We start from the raw sequence: 20,895 nt of genomic DNA, 5'->3' as shown, positions 1-20,895 counted from the left end.
CTTTAAAAAAAATAGATTTAGTGTGTAAGTTAGTTGTGTCACCTCTTAAAATAAAGATGAATCCACAAGAAAATATGACTACAAAATGCTGAAACTGTATCACATCATCTGTTTTCTGAATCAACTTTATTTAATAAAAATGTAAGTCTGATGGATGCTGCTTGTCATGATGTGTCATTTAATCACAAGCAGTTTTCATTCCTAATGTTTGTCAGTCAGAAAAGGAGATACAGGTTGTTTCAGTTTATTTACATACATCTATAAAATAGTCATGTGACTCTATAAAAGGTAAAATGTTACAAAACTATTAAACAACCAGTTTTTGCAAAATACAGTTTTTATTTCAAACCCATTAAAGGTTTAAATCTGAATTTCTTCTTCAGAAAACATGAAACTTTTCACTTAAACTCTTTCAACTTCAGTTTTCAGAGCACAGTCTCATAATCTTTGTGTCTCCTCTTCAACATTTATGAACAGTCCTAACTTATTTAGTTAATATTCATTTTTGTAAAGTCACATGACAAATTAACGGATTGTATATAAAGAAACCTGAAACAACCTCATACCACCCTGATGGAAAAAAGCCAAAACATGTGAGTAATAAAGCGTGATGTTAGAGAAGAGTTGTTCAGTCTGTTTATTTTAATGGCGTTGTACTGTTGCACCCAATGTGACTCTTGTCGTGTATTGAGATTCACAGCCAGCTAAACTCACCCTTGCATTATATCCTCCAAGGAACAGGCAGGTGTTGCAGTAGGTTACGATTTATTACAAGAAAGTGTGAAACTGAAATGGACATATAAAAATACAGAAAAGCATTCATTAATAAACAATAGCTGGGCATATACAAGTTAGCTTATCTGTCAATTCAACGGTCGCTTGAAGCCTGAAATCTACCGTTATACGTGCCAACAAAGTTACTCAAAACGTTGCTAAACATTACGAATATGTCATAATAATTAACAGTGTACATTCTAATAATTATCTATAACATGTTCACTTACTTATATTTCCACTCACAGGGCTAGAAACAAATATAACTAACTTAATAACTGCATATAAAGACGGAGCATTTTGCCGTTGCCATGACACAACCATACTCTTATTGTGGCGCAGACAAACAAAATAACTTCCTGTTACATCACTTCCTGTTGCTTGCTATTATGGAGTTTATTCCCTATCTTAATTCAAGAGCATATTAAATGGATTTGAGAGCAGTATTTATTGATTTCATGCTCAGATTTTGTGATATTTTCTCTCAAAACTCTGCTCTCGCGCTCAAATTTGCTCCCTCGCACTCGGTTACAACGCTGCTCGCACAGATTTCCTGCGCTCGCACTCGAGTTCTTCCTCTCGCACTCAAGTAGTTTGTGCTCGCGGATCTCTGCTCTGCTCTCGGATTTTTTGTGGATCAAAGCTGTCAACCAATAGAAGGCCGGCTAGTATTGACCAATCAGACTGTCCCTGTTTGTTTGTGGGTGCGTTCGTTGTTCTTTGAGGAGCGTCGCATAGGGGCGGGCACTATTTCAACCGGGTTTATCCACTCCTGACCTCCGGTGCTGTAATAAATGGGGTTTCTTTCATTTTTTTGACCACTGTTGGTCAGTGTTTTGGTTTATGCTTTTGGTTCACTGTCAGTGCTCAGCTGTTTTAAGAGAGAAAGCTCTAAAAATCCACTCTACAAAACCCCAAAATATTGAGCTGTTAATTATGTTTGAGGAGGATTTAGCAGCTAAAGAGCTGAATATTTCCCTCAGGAGTTGTTAGAGAGCAAAAACAAAGAGAAAAGAGAGTGAATATTGGACGTACAGTCACCGGTGTCATGACTCCAAATGAATGATAATGTTGATATCTTATATCTATCTTATTTACTGCTGATGGGAAAATAAACAACTGTTTTATGTGACACAGATGATTGTTTTGTGTTTGAACAGGGTTAGAAGCATAGACATATATATATGTCTATGGTTAGAAGGGTCCAAGAACAGCAAACGCACCCGTAAAAAAACAGGGACAGTCTGATTGGTCAATACTAGCCGGCCTTCTATTGGTTGACAGCTTTGATCCACAAAAAATCCGAGAGCAGAGCAGAGATCCGCGAGCACAAACTACTTGAGTGCGAGCGGAAGAACTCGAGTGTGAGCGCAGGAAATCTGTGCGAGCAGCGTTGTAACCGAGTGCGAGGACACAGTGCGAGCATGCACAGAGCAAATTTGAGCGCGAGAGCAGAGTTTTGAGAGAAAATATCACAAAATCTGAGCATGAAATCAATAAATACTGCTCTCAAATCCATTTAATATGCTCTTGAATTAAGATAGGGAATAAACTCCATAGCTATTGCCTGGGGCAGCAATACGAATGAAAGAACTATGCCCCTAGTGGCCTGGAAGTTGTAGGGGTAAATAAACAGTTCCAATACAGTAGACGCGTTTATTCTCACACTGGTCTGTACCTCGCTGTGTGTGTCAAATACTGAAATAGTGAGGAAAGGAGGGAAAACTTTACTAAACAAATCCACAGATGATAAAATTGAATGTATGTGTGTTTACTCTAACTGCTTCAAGACATGAACATAAACTCTAAAAGAGGCTCTTCAATTCAAAATAAATAATTTACAACATTTTCCTCCAGAAATAAATCTATTATCAGTTTGAGAATGTGTATTTCTTCAGTAAAAGTGTTGATAAGGATTGTGATTTAAATGTTGTATAAAGATTATTTTCATGTTGGCTTTCACAATTTTAACTTGAAAGATTAAAGTGAAAAAAAAGACTTGAGGTTTTGAATTTTTTCATTCAGTTTGGTTCAGCAAGACTTTGCTCTGTGCCATGAGGTCAAAGGTCACCCACTTTATAATCCTGCTGCTTCCTCATCACTTGATGTTCTGTTCAACAATATTCACTTTAAATTAAAGGACAAGGCTGGAGATATATTTGCCTCCTGTCAAACACTTTATGCCACAAATATTTCACTGTTAAAATGTAAATCAGTGACATCATCATGACTGATAAAAGCTGCACATATATGTTATATTTTATACTTTCTGCTCTCTGTATCACTAGTGTTGTTTGCACATATACTGTTGGAAAAAGGATGAAAATGAATCTTGGAAAATAGTTCAGAATTCACTTCAATTTGTTTAAAAACTACTCATAAAATAAATATTAAATACGTTTTGCCAGTTGGACTTAATATAAACATATAAACTGTCAATTGTTATTCCACTTTTATTCCTTTATTGCAGGGTAACATTTGAGCTGTGCAATAGATGATAGCAGCAAGCTGTACAACACAGAAAAGGACAAATGAAGACTAAATAAACCAGTTTCACTCAGTACCTACATGTTCTGTGAAAGCTGAAGTGTTCACTGCTCACTGGAGGACTAAAGTTTTGTGTTTGTTGAATTTATATAAACTGTAATGTTTAAATCTTTAGTGTTAGTTTAGCCTACAGATGACTGTCCATGGAAATATTACTGTAATGAATGAAGAATTAAAAATGTACCTCTGAAAGACGTCCTGACGGCACCATCTGCTGGTGACAAAGCTACATTACATCATTTCCTGATCTTAATCATTTACAGTGAAAGAATTTAAAGTAAATATTGACATTGTTGATCAAAGCTGAGACGCCATTACAGGGTGTGAAATCTCTGCGGGAAAACACTCATTTGAAGTGATCAAGTGAAGAGACAGTAACTTGGTGAGTCTGACGATTGAAAGATCATTTAGACAACAGAGAAAATGGCTGCGAGTGATGCTCTTTTAGAACGTTTCCTGAGCTGCCATGTGTGTTCAGAGACTTTCAGAGATCCTGTGTCTCTGAGCTGCAGCCACAGCTTCTGTTCAAGCTGTCTGCAACAATTCTGGGAACAAGCTAAAAACAAAAACTGTCCCATTTGTAAAAGAAAATCCTCCAAAGATGATCTTCTGGTGAACTTTTCATTGAAGGAACTAGCTGACTCCTTTGCTGGGAGACAGAAAGCTGGATCATCTGAGACAGAAAAAGGAGAAAAGAAGGTGGAGGTGGTGTGTAGCAAACATCAAGAAGAGCCTAAATTGTTCTGTAAAGATGAACAGAGAGCTGTGTGTCCTTCCTGTGAGTTTTCTCTCCACCACAGTCACAATGTGGTTCCTGTAGAGCAAGCCGTCAGTGACCTGAAGGACCAGCTGAAATCTGACTTAAAGCCTCTACAGGACAAGAGGGACAAATACAAACAAGTGGAGAAAACATACAATAAAATGATTGAACACTCCAAGAAGCAGCTGTTGTCCACAGAGAAGCAGATCAGAGCAGAGTTCAACAAGCTCCACCAGTTCCTGAAAGAGGAAGAGGAGTCCAGACTGGCAGCTCTGAGGGAGGAAGGGAAGCAGAAGGGGGAGACTATGAGCAGAGAGATGGAGAGGATTCAGGAGCAGATCTCCTCTCTGTCAGACAGTATCTCTGCTGTTGAAGGAGACCTGCAGAAACACAACGTGTCATTCCTCAGCAGTTATAAACCCACTCAGACCAGAGCCAGAGCCCAGAGCTCACTGTCAGATCCACAGCTGGTCTCAGGAGCGCTGATAGATGAGGCCAAACACCTGGGCAACCTGTCCTTCACAGTCTGGGGGAAGATGAAGGAGAAGGTCCACTTCAGTCCTGTCATTCTGGACCCAAACACTGCCAGCCGATGGCTCTATCTGTCTGATGATCTGACCAGTGTGAGAAAAGGAGACACATATCAGCAGCTCCCTGATAATCCAGAGAGACACACTAAGTATGCCACTGTTCTGGGCTCTGAGGGCTTCAGCTCAGGGAAACACAGCTGGGAGGTGGAGGTGGGAGACCATCCTGACTGCACTGTGGGTTTGGTTAAAGAGTCAGCTGACAGGATGGGAGAGCGATTTCTTTCACCAGAATCTGGAATCTGGTGTTTAGTACATCGCAGTGGAAAATACACTAATGGTCTTAGTAAGACTGTCACAGAGAAGAAGATTCTCCAGAGGATCAGAGTCCAGCTGGACTATGACAGGGGGGAGGTGTCCTTCTACGACCCTGAAGACGAGACTCACATCTACACTCACAGAGACACTTTCACTGAGAAACTCTTTCCTGTTTTTGAAATTGGACGAGCTGGTGATGCTAAAACCACTGATATCAAAATCTGTCCAACTGAGATTTCTCTGTGATGTTCAGGAAGGTCTGTGTTATCAACATTTTGATTTTACTTTTTTATTCTTTTTTCTTTTGTCTGAAGCAGATTTGATTTCATGTTGAGGGTCACTGATATTTGTTGCTCAATGAAACAAATTATCCAAACTGGTTTTAATGTACAAAGCAGACACATGAATCTTCAAAAACATTTTTTCATTTTTTAAAGACTTCAGTATCTATTTAGATCACATTATTTGAAGATAAATAAAATCATCACTGTATCACTGAGACTGTGTTACATCATCTGAGGTTGAACTTTTATAAAAGGTACAAATCAAATCTGTTTTTATTATAACTTTTAAACCTGGTTAGTAGCATCTTGTTTTTATTCAGAACACAATATAATATAAATATAATAAACACTGTAATGACTGTATGAAATAATACAGGTGGGGAACTTTTCAACTTTCATTGTAATTAGAAATCAATCTTTTGATGAGTTAATTCAGTTTTTTTACACTTTAAATTCAGAGTCTCAGTTGTTCAGTTTATCAAAAATCATTCTGGCTCTGATTGATTATTAATTATTTGTTATTTTGTTCTTCAACAGATCTGATTTGTTGTCACAGATATTGTTTTTTATTTTTATATCATGAACACCTAAACTTTTGTTCTCATCTGAATTGTTTTAAAGACGCTCAGGATTTATTTATTTTCAGAATAAATGTATTAAAGATGGTGACTCCTGCTTTTGATGTTATGCTGATTTTGTAATGAATTTCAACAAAATATTTACTGATGTTGTTAAATACTCTGATTGCTCTGATGCTTTCTTGGCTTTTAAAAAATAGATATAGTGTATATGTTAGTTGTGTCATCTCTTAAAATAAAGATGAATCCAAAAGAAAATATGACTACAAAATGCTGAAACTGTATCACATCATCAGGCCACACACTTTACAAATCAAAGCTGTTAATTATCCTGGTTATCAGCATCTTGTTTTTAGTCAAACAACATTGTATAGTAGTATATATCCACTGTACTGAATGCTTTGATTGTTTCAGTTTTGTGACAGTTTCAGTCATCACATTTTTTTTTTTGATGAGTTTTTTCTGTTGTGAGTGTGTTGTTTTATTCTTTGGGAACAAGTGTTTTAATACAGTTTTTATTTTAATTCAGAGTTTAATTCTGACAGAGCTTCTGCAGACTGTGTGTGTCATTGTGGTGGTGTATACATGGATTGATAAACTGCAATGTTGAGATGATGATCAGTGTCAAAGAAACAAACACCAGTACAATTATGTTTTAAAAATGTTTTCTGAATCAACTCTATTTCATAAAATGTACATATCTGCGTCTTTTGTTGAGTTATTTATGCTGCAAATCTGTTGTTTAATTAGAATAAAAGAAACACCATTACAATACAGTTTTGTTGTTGATTTTTAGTTTAGAGTAAAATATTTGACTCTGAGGGAGATGTTTGGCGCCATCTGCTGGTGGCAGAGTTACAGAGCAGCGTTCACCTCTATGAACAGGAACTGACAGCAGATTTTGACATTGTTGATCAGAGCTGAGACATTGTTACAGGCTGAGAGATCTCTGCTGAAAAACAAACTTTGAAGGACTAAAAGTAGAAAGCTGTACTCTTTGAAGAATAACTGCTGCAAGAGAAACAAATCTAAATAAGGAGGTTATGATACTTATTTATTCAAAATATCTTCAGGATGTTGACACAACATTCATGTATTTTTTAAAATTAAAATATTTGACAATTACTTATTTGTGTAACTGAGCAGAAGGCTCATTAAGACCAGGTAGATTTGCAGTTACAGACATGTGGCTGGTTATAAATGACGGAAAAACGGATAAATACTGGCTGTCATACAAGTTTACACCCAGAAAATATAAAAAAAATCATTTACAAACTGCACAAACACAAAAAAATCACACACAGCAAGCAGAAAAGGTGTCTAATTATTGTTAATTATTAATTAATATAGTTTTAAATTGAGTGGTAAATTCATTTCTGTTTGATTAAAATGTCTTTGTTTTAAATTAGGTTATAATAAAAGTATTTATTCCTATTTTGGTTTGATAAATCCTATTTTTGTTGTCTCTACCCCACAGGTGGTTCGTTCAACTCTGTTCTTCCTTTTCTAAACTTAACAAAATAAAATGCTGGCAAAATAACAATAACAACAATATTTTTTTAAAAAACCCCAAAAACCCTCAATTATCAATAAAAAGAAAGAAAACAAGACATCAAACTTTTCTGACAGACTCAAGGGTCAACTCACCACTTCAGCCCTACTGTAATGTTCACTACAGGAACCAGCCGAACTGAAGAATGAAGATCTCTGATGGTTATGATGCAGACGAAGATGAAGATGATGGAGAGGACGAAGAGGATGGAGGGATGAAGAGGACGAAGAAAAGGAGGACCTGGCCTTGTAACAACAAAGCAAAAAAACATCATCACTACACAGATCAAACACCTTTTTCTTTTTCAAAATCACAGTTGTTCTATATTTACAAATTATCATTTGATTGACATTTACAAAATAAAACTTGTATTCTTCCTTATCATCTTATCACGTTTTCCCGTCTCTCTCTTTTTCCCCTCTTTTCCATCATTAAGACATTAAAAATCAATAATACAATTACACACAGGTTGTATATTAATTTAGCTTCCGCCCACAAAATATGATACTCATAGTATAACTAGTACAACTTTAACATGAACTTATACACAAACTGTTTTCTATACACACAACTCAAAATAGTAGTCAGCTCCCTCACATAGACTTGTAAAACATGCTAAAATAAAATAACATAAAATAACTTAAGTTTCCTATTGTGTTATGTATTTTATTGTTTATTTTCTCTGAATAAGAATAATGGATATTACCACAGAGACTATGAGTAATATGAGTGCAGCGCCCTCTGCTGGGCAACTGCAGACCTGGTGGGGTGCACCCTGAACTGAGTCTCTCACGTGGACTTCTCAAAAATGCTCAAATAAAATAACATAAAATAAAAATACGTTTGACTCGGTGCTAGCTAGCAGCTACTCCATACTATTTACATACAGAGATTAAGTTAGCAAACCACCATAACGTGGTGCTCTCAACAACCTGACTTAAACTATTCAAAACACCGGTAATATTGACATACAGTATTTTCTCCAGTGATCGGAAGCTTAAGTCATCATACAAGATACAGAAAACACACTTCTTTTAGCCATAAAAACGCGGTTAATATCTCTATTTTTACGGAGCTGATAAAATGAGCACCTACCACAGAAACGGCTTTCACAGACTGTTAGCTGAGTTCAGGGTGCACCACGAAGTCTGCAGGGGGCCAGCAGAGGGCGCTGCACTCATATTACTCTCATAGTCTCGGTGGTAATGTCCATTATTCTTATGCAGAGAAATGAAATAATAAAATGATAGAAAAATTAAATACATAACACAATAGGAAACGTATATTATTTTATGTTATTTTATTTTAGCATTTTTGAGAAGTCCATGTGAGAGACTGAGTTTGAGTCAAATCTGCAGGGGGCCAGCAGAGGGCGCTGCACTCATATTACTCTCATAGTCTCTGTAGTAATATACATTATTCTTATGCAGAGAAAATAAATAATACAATAATAAAATAATAAAATACATAACACAATAGGAAACAGACCAATAATGAATTAAAATCAGTGCAAATATATATTAAAAACAGGATAGTTAGAAATGTTCATTAACTCTGCTACACTCCCCCCTACTGATCTCCACTTGCTCATCCCAGTTCAATAAAAAACAAACAAACAAACAAAAACTTTTTTTTGGAGAAGTCCATGTGAGAGACTGACTGTGGGATATCACTCCTTTTACCATCAGAATAAATGGTAGGTTGATGTCAAAAGTGACGGTGGTGGTGCTTCTTTCACAACACAACTCAACAGAGATAGAGTACACAACCTCCACACATGCTGGTATAACGGTTATTGTGTTCATACATTTAAAAATGAATTATTTATTTTTTTAATTAATTAATTTCATTATTCAAATCCACATAAATGAACCTTTCTCTAATCAATTTTCTAATTTATCTAATTTATTTTATTTCACTGTTTTGGTAACCGGGGGTTTCAAAAGGATAAAAAGTGACTTGACCAAAATGAATTTTAAAAAACTGGGCTAACACCTAAAGACGATCAGCATTAAAATTGTCCATCTACTAATAAATATAACCAAGAACAAACATCAAGGTGGACAATCAAAGAACATTAAAAGACAATAAATAAAACAATGTTACATAAAATCAAGATAATAAGCAAAACACAGCAGCAGCCACATCATACAATACAGTAGAAATATAGATAAGGTTGTCAGGTCCTCTGGTACTCAGAGAGAAATCTACAGATATTTAGATTATTTAACATCATAGAAGTGAGTAATGCTCAAAGGTTATAGGCTCAGGGACTGATGATCATTTTCAAGTTGTCTAAAAAAACAGAGAACAGATATTAAAACAATTAAGAAAATAAAAAATAATAATTTTGAAACAAAATAAGCCACATGCTATGTTCACATGATTGATGCCACTTATGAGCTGCAGATTAAACACACAAAGTTGATTTAAATATTTCACCAACCCTGAATGAAACCAAAATAAAGGAAGTGTACTCTGACTCAGCCTGCAGATCTGCATTCAGGAACATTTCAATCTTCACTGTTAATCTTATGATAATGATCTTTCAACCACTGCATGATGGGACAGACTCAAGTCCTCCTTGTGTGATCCTGAACTGGAAAATATATGAAACTATAACTGAAGCAGAACATTTGGGGGAAAGAATAAACAACAATAAATTGTTCAAAGTGAGAAAAAAATATTTATAAAGAAATAAACAAAACATGTATGTAGAAAATGTTTCCTGGTACATGTTCCTGCTACATGTTCCTGCTAGTTCAGAAAAAAATGTTGTAAAGCTGGAATAATGTCAGTCAGTTGAAACGTTCACTCCCCCCTGAAGGACTAAAGGACCATCCTCTGCTTATTTCATGTTCATAAGTGAGTACAAATGAAAGTAGATTTTGACATTGTTGATCAGAGCTGAGACGCCATTACAGGTTGTGAGATCTCTGCTGGAAAACACTCATTTGAAGGATTTAAAGTGATCAAGTGAAGGGACAGTAACTTGGTGAGTCTGACTATTGAAAGATCATTTAGACAACAAAGAAAATGGCTGAGAATGATGCTCTTGTTGAAAGTTTCCTGAGCTGCCATGTGTGTTCAGAGACGTTCAGAGATCCTGTGTCTCTGACCTGCAGCCACAGCTTCTGTTCAAGCTGTCTGCAAATCACCTGGGAACAAGCTAAAAACAAAAACTGTCCCATTTGTAAAAGAAAATCTTCAAAGGAACATCTATATGTGAACGTTTCACTGAAGGAACTAGCTGGCTCATTTGCTCGGAAACAGAAATCTGGATAATCTAAGACAGAAAAGGGAGAAAAGAAGGGGGAGGTGGTATGTAGCAAACATCAAGAAGAGCCTAAATTATTCTGTAAAGATGAACAGAGAGCTGTGTGTCCTGTCTGTGAGTTTTCTCTCCACAACGGTCACAAGGTGGTTCCTGTAGAAGAAGCAGTCAGTGACCTGAAGGACCAGCTGAAATCTGACTTAAAGCCTCTACAGGACAAGAGGGACAAATACAAACAAGTGGAGAAAACATACAATGAAATGATTGAACACTCCAAGAAGCAGCTGTTGTCCACAGAGAAGCAGATCAGAGCTGAGTTTAACAAGCTCCACCAGTTCCTGAAAGAGGAAGAGGAGTCCAGACTGGCAGCTCTGAGGGAGGAAGAGGAGCAGAAGGGGAAGACTATGAGCAGAGAGATGGAGAGGATTCAGGAGCAGATCTCCTCTCTGTCAGACAGTATCTCTGCTGTTGAAGAAGACCTGCAGAAACACAACGTGTCATTCCTCAGCAGTTATAAACCAACTCAGACCAGAGCCAGAGCCCAGAGCTCACTGTCAGATCCACAGCTGGTCTCAGGAGCGCTGATAGATGAGGCCAAACACCTGGGCAACCTGTCATTCAGGGTGTGGGAGAAGATGAAGGAGAAGGTCCACTTCAGTCCTGTTATTCTGGACCCAAACACTGCCAGCCGATGGCTCTATCTGTCTGATGATCTGACCAGTGTGAGACATGGAGACACAGATCAGCAGCTCCCTGATAATCCAGAGAGAAACACTTATTATGCCATTGTTCTGGGCTCTGAGGGTTTCAGCTCAGGGAAACACAGCTGGGAGGTGGAGGTGGGAGACCATCCTGTCTGGGATGTCGGTTTGGTTAAAGAGTCAGTTGACAGGAAGGGAAAGGCAGATCCTTCACCAAAATATGGAATCTGGTGTTTAAAGCATTGCAGTGGAAAATACACTAATGGTCTTGGTAAGACTGTCAGAGTGAAGAAGAGTCTCCAGAGGATCAGAGTCCAGCTGGACTATGACAGGAGGACGGTGTCCTTCTACAACCCTGAAAAGAAGACTCACATCTACACTTACAAAGACACTTTCACTGAGAAACTCTTCCCTTATTTCAGTATTGGAAAGTCTGGTGATGCTAAAACCACTGATATCAAAATCTGTCCAACTGAGATTTCTCTGTGATGTTCAGGAAGGTTTGTGTTATCATCATTTTGATTTTACTTTTTTATTCTTTTTTTCTTTTGTCTGAAGCATATTTGATTTCATGTTGAGGGTCACTGAATTTTGTTGCTCAATGAAACAAATTATCCAAACTGGTTTTAATGTACAAAGCAGAGACATGTGAATCTTAATAATTGTTTTCCATTTTAAAAAGTCACTTTTAAAGGACTATTAAAACTATTACTTATATATTTTGACTTCAATATCTATTTAGATCACATTATCAATGTAAATAAAGTTTGATTGAAGAAAAATCATCAACTTTTATAAAGGTAAAATCAAATCATTTTTTCTTTTAAACCTGGTTAGTAGCATCTTGTTTTCATTAAGAACACAATATAATGTAGATATAATAAACACTGTAATGACTGTATGAAATAATACTGCTGGGGAACTTTTTAAACTTTCATTGTAATTAGAAATCAATCTTTTGATGAGTTAATTCAGAGTCTCAGTTGTTCAGTGTATCAAAAATCATTCTGGCTCTGATTGATTATTATTTGTTCTTTTGTTCTTCAATAGATCTGATTTGTGGTCACAGATATTGTTTTTTATTTTTATATCATGAACACCTAAACTTTTGTTATCATCTGATTTGTTTTAAAGACGTTTAGCCGTTCAGGATTTAGTTATTTTCTCTTCAGAATAAATGTATTAAAGATGGTGACTCCTGCTTTTGATATTGTGCTGACTTTGTAATGAATTTCAACAGAATATTTACTGATGTTGTTAAATACTCTGATTGCTCTGATGCTTTCTTGGCTTTTATAAAAATAGATTCAGTGTGTAAGTTAGTTGTGTCACCTCTTAAAATAAAGATGAATCCACAAGAAAATATGACTACAAAATGCTGAAACTGTATCACATCATCAGGCCACAAACTTTACACATCAAAGCTGTTAATTATCCTGGTTATCAGCATCTTGTTTTTAGTCAAACAACATTGTATAGTAGTATATGTCCACTGTACTGAATGCTTTGATTGTTTCAGTTTTGTGACAGTTTCAGTCATCACATTTAGATTTTTATATTCTTGAGTCTTTTGATGAGTTATTTCTGTTGTGAATGTGTTGATTTATTCTTTGGAAACAAGTATTTTAATACAGTTTTTATTTTAATTCAGAGTTTAATTCTGACAGAGCTTCTGCAGACTGTGTGTGTCATTTTGGTGGTGTATACATGAATTGATAAACTGCAATGTTGAGATGATGATCAGCATAAAAGAAACAAACACCAGTACAATTATGTTCTAAAAATGTTTTCTGAATCAACTCTATTTAATAAAATGTACATATCTGGGTCTTTTGATGAGTTATTTCTGTTGTAAATCTGTTGTTTAATTAGAATAAAAGAAACAAACACCATTACTACCGTTTTGTTGTTGTTTTTCAGTTTAAAGTAAAATATTTGACTCTGAGGGAGATGTTTGGCGCCATCTGCTGGTGACAGAGTTACAGAGCAGCGTTCGCCTCTATAAACAGGAACTGAGCAGATTTTGACATTGTTTTGACCTCTTCCAACTCCTGAAAAATATCTGGGCTTTTTAGATTTGTGACTTTTTTTTATCATCCACTATTTAAAACAGCATTGGAACTGATCATTTTTACCAGTGTTTTATTTCTCAAAAACCCAACAGTCAGAGCTGTCTGTGATTTAAACACAAGAGGGAGCTACGTGATCATGACTTATCTTAATACTTTTATAGCTCTTAATTTTCTTGTTTGACTATATTAACTTCAGTGGTGGAAAACAAATATGTTAGTTGAAAGGTCCTGCAGGTTCATGGTCTACCCACACAGGTGGCTTTATTTCAGCCGATGAAACCTTCTTCTCAGAGCATCTAATGAGCAGTAGCTGAAAACACCTGAGTATGTGTGAAAGAACATTTACACACGAGAAAATAGATCAAAAAGATTAGAAAAAGTCTTAATTCAAAATGTTACATTAACACAAGCACAATTACACCTTCAGCACCAGAGTTTCTTTTATTTATTCATTTTTTTTAGCTTTTTAATGAGTTTTAGAGTCTCATAATTGTCTGCAAGCTGTTGTAAAGGTTTTTGTTTTCTGCAAAGACTTAAATTCTCAGGAAAATACTGAAAACAATCATTAGAAAATGTCAACCATTGGCAACGTCTCATTAAAAATATGTGTATTCTGTCTACTCTGCCAACTGGGTTTTTCTTCTGAGTTTCTGTGAGTTTTCTTTAGCCAGTGAAGTTTATGGCAGTCTGATCTGGTCAAATACTGTAATACTTAACAGCTCCACCTGAACTTCTCACACAGTTTCACCTCAGGTTGGAAAATTAAAGATCAATTATAGAACCATAATACCGAAATTAAAAAGTTAAACTAAGGGGATGCTTAAATGTGGTTTTAAACATATGATAAATTAGACATCATACGTAAATATTCATAATGAATATGTCATAATTTGGAGGAGGGTGGCTACATTTAGGGCAAATATTTGTAAATTACTTGCACAATTTGTCCAAACTGAATGAAAGAATAAAGAAACGCATCAGGTTGATTTATCTCTTTGCTATAGAGAATATAACAATTTTCCTATAATATATGTGTTACTTGATGTTACAGTATCAGACTAGCAATTAAGGCACAAACTAGCCTACTGGCACCTTCAACTGTCTTAGTCAGTCATGTGACCCCTGCACCTTGCTCGCCGATAAAAAAGGTCAAAGTAAACATTTAACATCTCATATCTGGATTATTGCTTGATTTTTTTTGTTTAATTGTGATGTCACCCTGCAAAGCCAGTTAAAAAACATGCACACACATACATATTAATTCATAAATATTTTATATACAAAATATTGTTACAATTATATTCAACGTATGTCACATTAGAATAATGATAGGTACTTTACATACATTTGATCAATCTTCATATTTCACAGTACATACATGAAAAAGATCACAATTCTAGTTTACCTTGTATACAATAAATACATGCTCTGGCCATAGGCTTTAATTATCTTTTCTTTTCTTTTTTTCTTTTTTTTTACAAACTTACAGTTAGTTTTAAACAGTGCAAGAGTTCAGTCGTCACTACAGCGGCAACCATTGTAAAAGATCCCACTTCATGCACTTTAAAAGCCTACTGTAGAAGAATCTTCGTTCAGGGTAATACAGCAGAAACAAAGACAAAACTCTTAGCTAGGCTCTACCAAATAGTAGTAGCTAGTTTTGGCAAAATGTGCATTAAAAAGTGGGATGTCTAACAATGGCTACGACTGTCTGCAAGCAACCCCAAAATACGTCAGGAGGGCTGGTTGAACATGACTCGCTGAACACTTGCGTTCCTTGGCACGTGGTAAACAGACAAGAGTGTGGATCAACCCCAGGTACACTTCAATCAACTGCGCAAAAAAAAGCCTGTATGTTTTAGTTTCACCAGGCAAAGTCCGCGCCCTAATGTAAAAGACTGATCGGACATTCAGAAAGGTATGACTGGTGTGTGACTGTGCATGCATGGTAAGACTGTAGCGTCAAATCACTCAAAGTTTTTTTGATCTTAGAGGTCCTTATTTGGCCCTCATAAATGTTTTCATACTGTTTAACGTCTACAAACAAGTTAACACCTTTTTGGTTGTTTCCATCCAGAGCAGATCTTCAGGTGAACAGTCTTTAACAGTCACAGTTGAACACTTGGCAAAAAGGCAGAAGAGCTCAATTTAAAACTTCAGACACTGTGTTTCTTCTCAGCTGCACTTTGTTCAACAGGCTACAGTCAAGTGGTCTCAAATTTTCTACAACTATACCCATAAATCTTTGCCTCTGAAAAAGTTCAGTGCCTGTTTTACCTTTCAAGTTAATACTACACACCCAAACAAGACCTTCATGTTTTTTAGTCTCTCTAAATCCAGCTGGGTATGGTGAGCTAGCTATGTTAGCTCGCAGTTTTTTTTAAGGCTATGTAAATTATGACTGTACATTTAAATTCAAAATCATATCCAAGTGTTTCATCATTAGGACTTAATTTCCAAGGTTTTACTTCCTAAAAATATAATACCAGAAGTTTGTCCTTAAAGGGCGACAAGCATTGCTGGCTTACTGATGTGCGTCATCGTGTCTGGATGTGTAAACTCTCCAGAAAGGCGTTCGCTTCCCTGGTTTGGCGCATCCAGACTACTGTATCTTTACTACTTCTAGTATCTGTATACTGTCTGGTGTGTGCTACAGATGTTTGTTGGTATGCATCAGACGATGTGAAGCTACGTGACGCAGTAGTCAGTGTAAATGGTAAAATGGACTGCATTTGTATATCGACTCTCTAGTCTTCTGACCTCCTTAAAGCACTTTTTACTCTACAAGCCACATTCACACACTAATGGCAGGAGTCGCCATGAAAGGTGCCTAATCATTAACACACCGATGGCAGAGCCTTCGGGAGCAATGTGGGGTTCAGTATCTTGCCCAAGGACACTTCAGCATGTGGACTGACGGAGCCTGGAAACGAACCACCAATCTTCAGATTAGTGGACGACCTGCTCCACATCCTGAGCCACAACCGTCCCCAATATGTGTTGCACATTCTTTCATTGTGTTAAATAAAAGACTTGATTTACCTATCATCTAAAAGACCAAATTGTCTTTTGCTTTTTTCTGTCACTCAAGTTGGTGAGCTGTTGTTGGTTTCTAAACTCCCACATTGGTTAATGACTGGTATGTGATGCAATTTTTTGGGAAACAGTGTTGGATTTCAGAGTCAACTGTGATCTCGTTGTCACAAGTTGATCTTACTTAATTCAGCTCACTGTTTCTAGTTATTGATGATCATTAAACTGTCTTTTCATAGCAGTCAGATCTTTCTCTCAGAAGACATAAACTAAATTCCAAAAAAGTGCATTAGCATCATGGGATTGGAGAGGAGATAACAGATATAGTCAGGTTTCATTTGCTACAAACGGCCAACATAGGTATGCAGTAAATGAAGAAGACAAGAAGTTCAAGTTTCTCTCCAATGAATCAAAATACTATACGGGTGATAAAAACCTCAATAGTCAAGTTTTCATCCGAATTTCCAGAATCATCAGAAAATGCAAATTAATGCATGTTTCCATACACAGCTACTGAAGTCATTAAACCATTGCAGAACAAGAGGGCGCCTCAAGATGACATAATAAAAAAGAGTGCCAAGCAATGGAGAATTATGTAGAAAATGGATGGAAATATGACATTTCTGATTGTTTCATGTGTTAATATGTTTTCGTCTCTTCAATGGACAAGAAGCTTGAAGTTAGTCATGTTTTATAGAGTCCGTTTCCATTGAACTTTGTCATATTTTAATGTTTGATGTTGGTGTGATTACGGTCAAACTGTGCGTTCTTCTGCTTTGACTTTTCAACAGAGATTCTCATTACTTTTTTAATTAAATAAAAGTTGGATCTCTTTCATATTTAATATAATCAGTCAGAAGCTTTGATGGTCTGTGTTTACCTGGAACTGAAGATGACTGCTCGTAAACAACAGACATGTAGCCCTGACTTTAAACTCTGACCCTGGTCCACGTCAGTCTTTGACCCTGAGTCTGCATCACTGCTCATCTGCCCTCCTCCACAGGACGAGTGTCAGATTTCAGCTTCACAAACTCCTTGGCGACCTCGTCGGCAGGTCGCTGGGACAGGATACGCATTACTGTCATGCCTGTCTCGTCTGTCTGAATGCGTGGCCCGAGCGGACACCAGCACACGCAGCTCTTCCGGTCGGCGATGTCGCGGAGCTGAACCACGGCCATGCCGACCACCCGGTCCGCCCGACCGAAACAGTAATCCTTAACCGCCACCTGGAGCTCGTAGCAGTCTGGGGACTCCTTACCCAGGACGCTGCAGAGGAGAGGAGAACGTTAAAAATCAACCACCAGTTTACAACATCGCTCAGCTGCAGGTGTTAAAACACAGTCAGAGGTTCAAACTCACAACTGGAAAGCCTCGTTGAACTTGGCCGTCCAGCTGTTGTTCTTGGATTTGGTGGTGAACTTGCGCTTCTTGTCGGCCAGGAAGGGGCCGACCATGGCAACCTCGACGAAAGGCCGGAACATCCCTGATGTCTGCCACTTCATGTCGTTCACAGCGATAACTGAACGGAGACGTTGTGAGAGAAGAGAAGGTGAGAGAGGGAGAGCACATGATGATGATGATGATGATGATACTGTTGGATGTATAATTGTGTGTTTTGTTGTTGCAGCGCTCTCCATCAATACTGGACCAGTTTAAAAATGGTTGTCCCCACCTAATCTTGGTCTAGCTTTTATTAAACTTCATCTCTTTTATTACTTTTCTTTTTTCTTTTTAATATATTTGAACCTATTTTTTTACTGTTACTTTTAATCAATAAACCCTCTCTCTTTTTCTCTCTTATTTAACTTATTTATTTTATCTATCTAATTATTTATTTTTATTCTTATCTTATTTCATTAAAATGTTCTTATTTTCCCTTGCATGCACTGTTCTCAATTTTTTTGTCTTTTAATTAATTTTTTGTTTTTATTCCTTTTTCTTTATGCTGTCACTTGTTTCTGTCTTATTATCAGCTTGCCAATCGACTGTGAAGCACTTTGAACTACACTAGTATGCATGAAAGGTGCTATATAAATAAATTGATTGATTGATTGATAGGGTTAGGGTTAGATTGATTAGTCACCAGGACACAAAAAGATGAAAAATAGTTTTCTTCTAAATGAGTCTTTTGAAAAAAACCTTGTTGTTAGTTGCCAATAAGAGTTACTTTAAAAGTTTGTTGGGCTTCAGAGTTCCTCAATGATTTTTGAAAAATGTAGCCTGAGGAGAGATTGTCTTCTGAAATCTGTTTTGTTGTTTCCGTTGAGTATAAGAGTCAAACTTCAGAAGAATTTAATGGACCGACAATGAAGAGAATATTTAAAAATGTCTCTTTTGCCTTCTCATATGATGATGGGAGAGGGTCATTGATTATCTGTGCTTTGGAAAGTAATATGAAGTATATGTAACTTGTTCTTAATAGACTAAAACATGCAAAAGCAGCGGTATGGTCGTTTTAAGAGGTTAGTTCCAGGTTTGGTGCTCAATTTAAGAATTTAATTAAAGAAAGAGTTTTAAGTTAAAACATCAGGATTTAATGGTACAAGTTTCTGTGTGTCTCACCTCTGACGTTGACCTTGCGCTCCTTCCCGAGCATCATGTCGATCTGCAGCATAGCCTCTCCGATGGGCTTCTCTATCCCCGAACCTGCAGAACAAACCAACACATCATCACAAATTAACATAATTAACGATGATATCTTCTTTAACTTTATTCTCGTGTTTTGTTTTATTCTTATCTTGATCTTACTGCTGCTGCATCAACCTATTTTTCTTATCTTATTACATTTCAGCTTTGGGGAAACTTTTTTCCAATTTAAAGTGTGACAAAGGCCCTACAAACAAAGCTTTACTGCACCTGAGTGAAAGAAAGTGCTAAAATGTAAAACTTCTTGCCACTTTTTCAAACTGTGTAGAGGATCCTGCAGAAGTGTGAGCAGACTTACCCCGATCAGGACGAATCTTCTCATTGCCAGTGATTCTGATTCCCATCCCATCATGCACTGAAAGGACAGAAAACAAGAGATAGATATAGTGATCTGGACCCGCTGTTTGATTAGTGACAACTCTGAAAAGCCTGTATACTGCCTGTATATGGGTCAATGATGTTTAAAATGTGAAAATAAACATATGAATAACTTGCACACATTCTTTTTTTGTGGACCCAGCATAAAATTTCTGCTTTTAATCCATTTTGAGAGAATATATTAGAGGATTATGGTAAAAATGTCTAAGTGGTGTAACCATAAAAACTTTGTACCAAATAATTCAACGTTGCTTAAAAACATTAAATAGTCAATAAAACACCATATCAACTAGTTTGGCACGATCTTACATTATAACTTTTATATTAAATAAAGATAATGGAATACAATTGTTCTAAATATTACATTTAATCTGTGGGATTCATGTCAATCAGGAACCATTTACATCATTTTTAATGAAGTAATTATTAGTGCAAGTCCACTTAAATACACTGTAGGCTTTTGTGGTTACACCATTTGACATTTTCAGGAGCAGAACAAACTTACTTTTGTTAAAAAATTGTGCAAATGACATTTCAAATGATATAAAACCAACAAAAATACAAAACGAACCTGATGCTGCTTTTAAGACAATTTTTTAAAGATATTTTTAAATTGCTCATGTTGCCAACCCTTATTTGTCACTGACCCATACATGCATAATGTGTGTGTGTGTGTGTGTGTGTGTGTGTGTGTGTGTGTGTGTGATCACCTTGTGAGTGCTGCGTGGTGACGAAGGTCTTGATGAGAGCGTCGGTGCTCTGGGAGTAAAGAGAGAGTGCATAACGCAGTGAAGCCAGTTCAGGACTTTTCTCCACAAACGCTTTCTTCAGCCCGTTTCCTCCTGCGTGGAAGTATTGCTAAAGTAGAAGAAGGCAGCAGAGTGAACATGAGAACATTTTTTTTTTAATCCTAACTGTATAAAATGTTGGACTCTGTGAGATATGCACATAAAAAACAGAGATTTTTCTTTTTCTTGTTATTAAAAGATTGAATATAACACATTTTCTTTAGTAAATCCAGAGTGCATTTCCTTGAAAAAACCACATACATCATTGATTTCTTCTTATAAAGCAGTCTGCCAAATCTTCATCAGCACTTTATTTTTGTTATTTTTATTTTTTTCTTCTTGTTGCTGTAGTCCTTGCCTTTAAACTACATCCTTTATTTCAGTCTGAATTGTGTGTATGGCACTGGCACTTCACTTGTATTGTGTTGTCTTTTATTGTGTTTTCATGGTTTAGAGTGTCTTGTGGGACATTTAAGATCTGAACCGAAGTGAAATGCCAAATTTATTTACAACCAAAATATTCACCTTACCATAAACGCAGGCCCTCCTCATCCCTATACCTTTTACAGACAGTTTTTAGTAGTCATTTCTATATATACTTTGTTTTAACTCCACAAATTCACCCCAAGGATAGGGACAGACACCATGTTGTTTCTTCCTTTT

At 36.5% G+C, this 20,895-nt stretch overlaps 1 protein-coding gene and 1 pseudogene across 1 annotated transcript; both read left to right on the top strand.

Moving 5' to 3' along the window:
• The first annotated feature begins 3,744 nt into the window (after positions 1–3,744).
• On the top strand, positions 3,745–5,172 carry LOC128364428 (nuclear factor 7, brain-like). The gene has a single exon (XM_053324956.1). The coding sequence runs from the start codon at positions 3,745–3,747 to the stop codon at positions 5,170–5,172; it is 1,428 nt and encodes a 475-aa protein (XP_053180931.1).
• Positions 5,173–10,376: 5,204 nt separating this feature from the next.
• LOC128364426 (nuclear factor 7, ovary-like) lies at positions 10,377–11,804 on the top strand (annotated as a pseudogene).
• The last annotated feature ends 9,091 nt before the right edge of the window (positions 11,805–20,895 follow it).

This window comes from Scomber japonicus, chromosome 9, assembly GCF_027409825.1.
Source record: "Scomber japonicus isolate fScoJap1 chromosome 9, fScoJap1.pri, whole genome shotgun sequence".
In the NCBI taxonomy this organism is placed as follows: Eukaryota; Metazoa; Chordata; class Actinopteri; order Scombriformes; family Scombridae; genus Scomber; species Scomber japonicus.
This window is presented reverse-complemented; position numbering and strand designations above follow the sequence as displayed.

Bases quoted from the DNA above. Each gene is read 5' to 3' on its own strand.
- LOC128364428 (XM_053324956.1), top strand. From the start codon at position 3,745: ATGGCTGCGAGTGATGCTCTTTTAGAACGTTTCCTGAGCTGCCATGTG.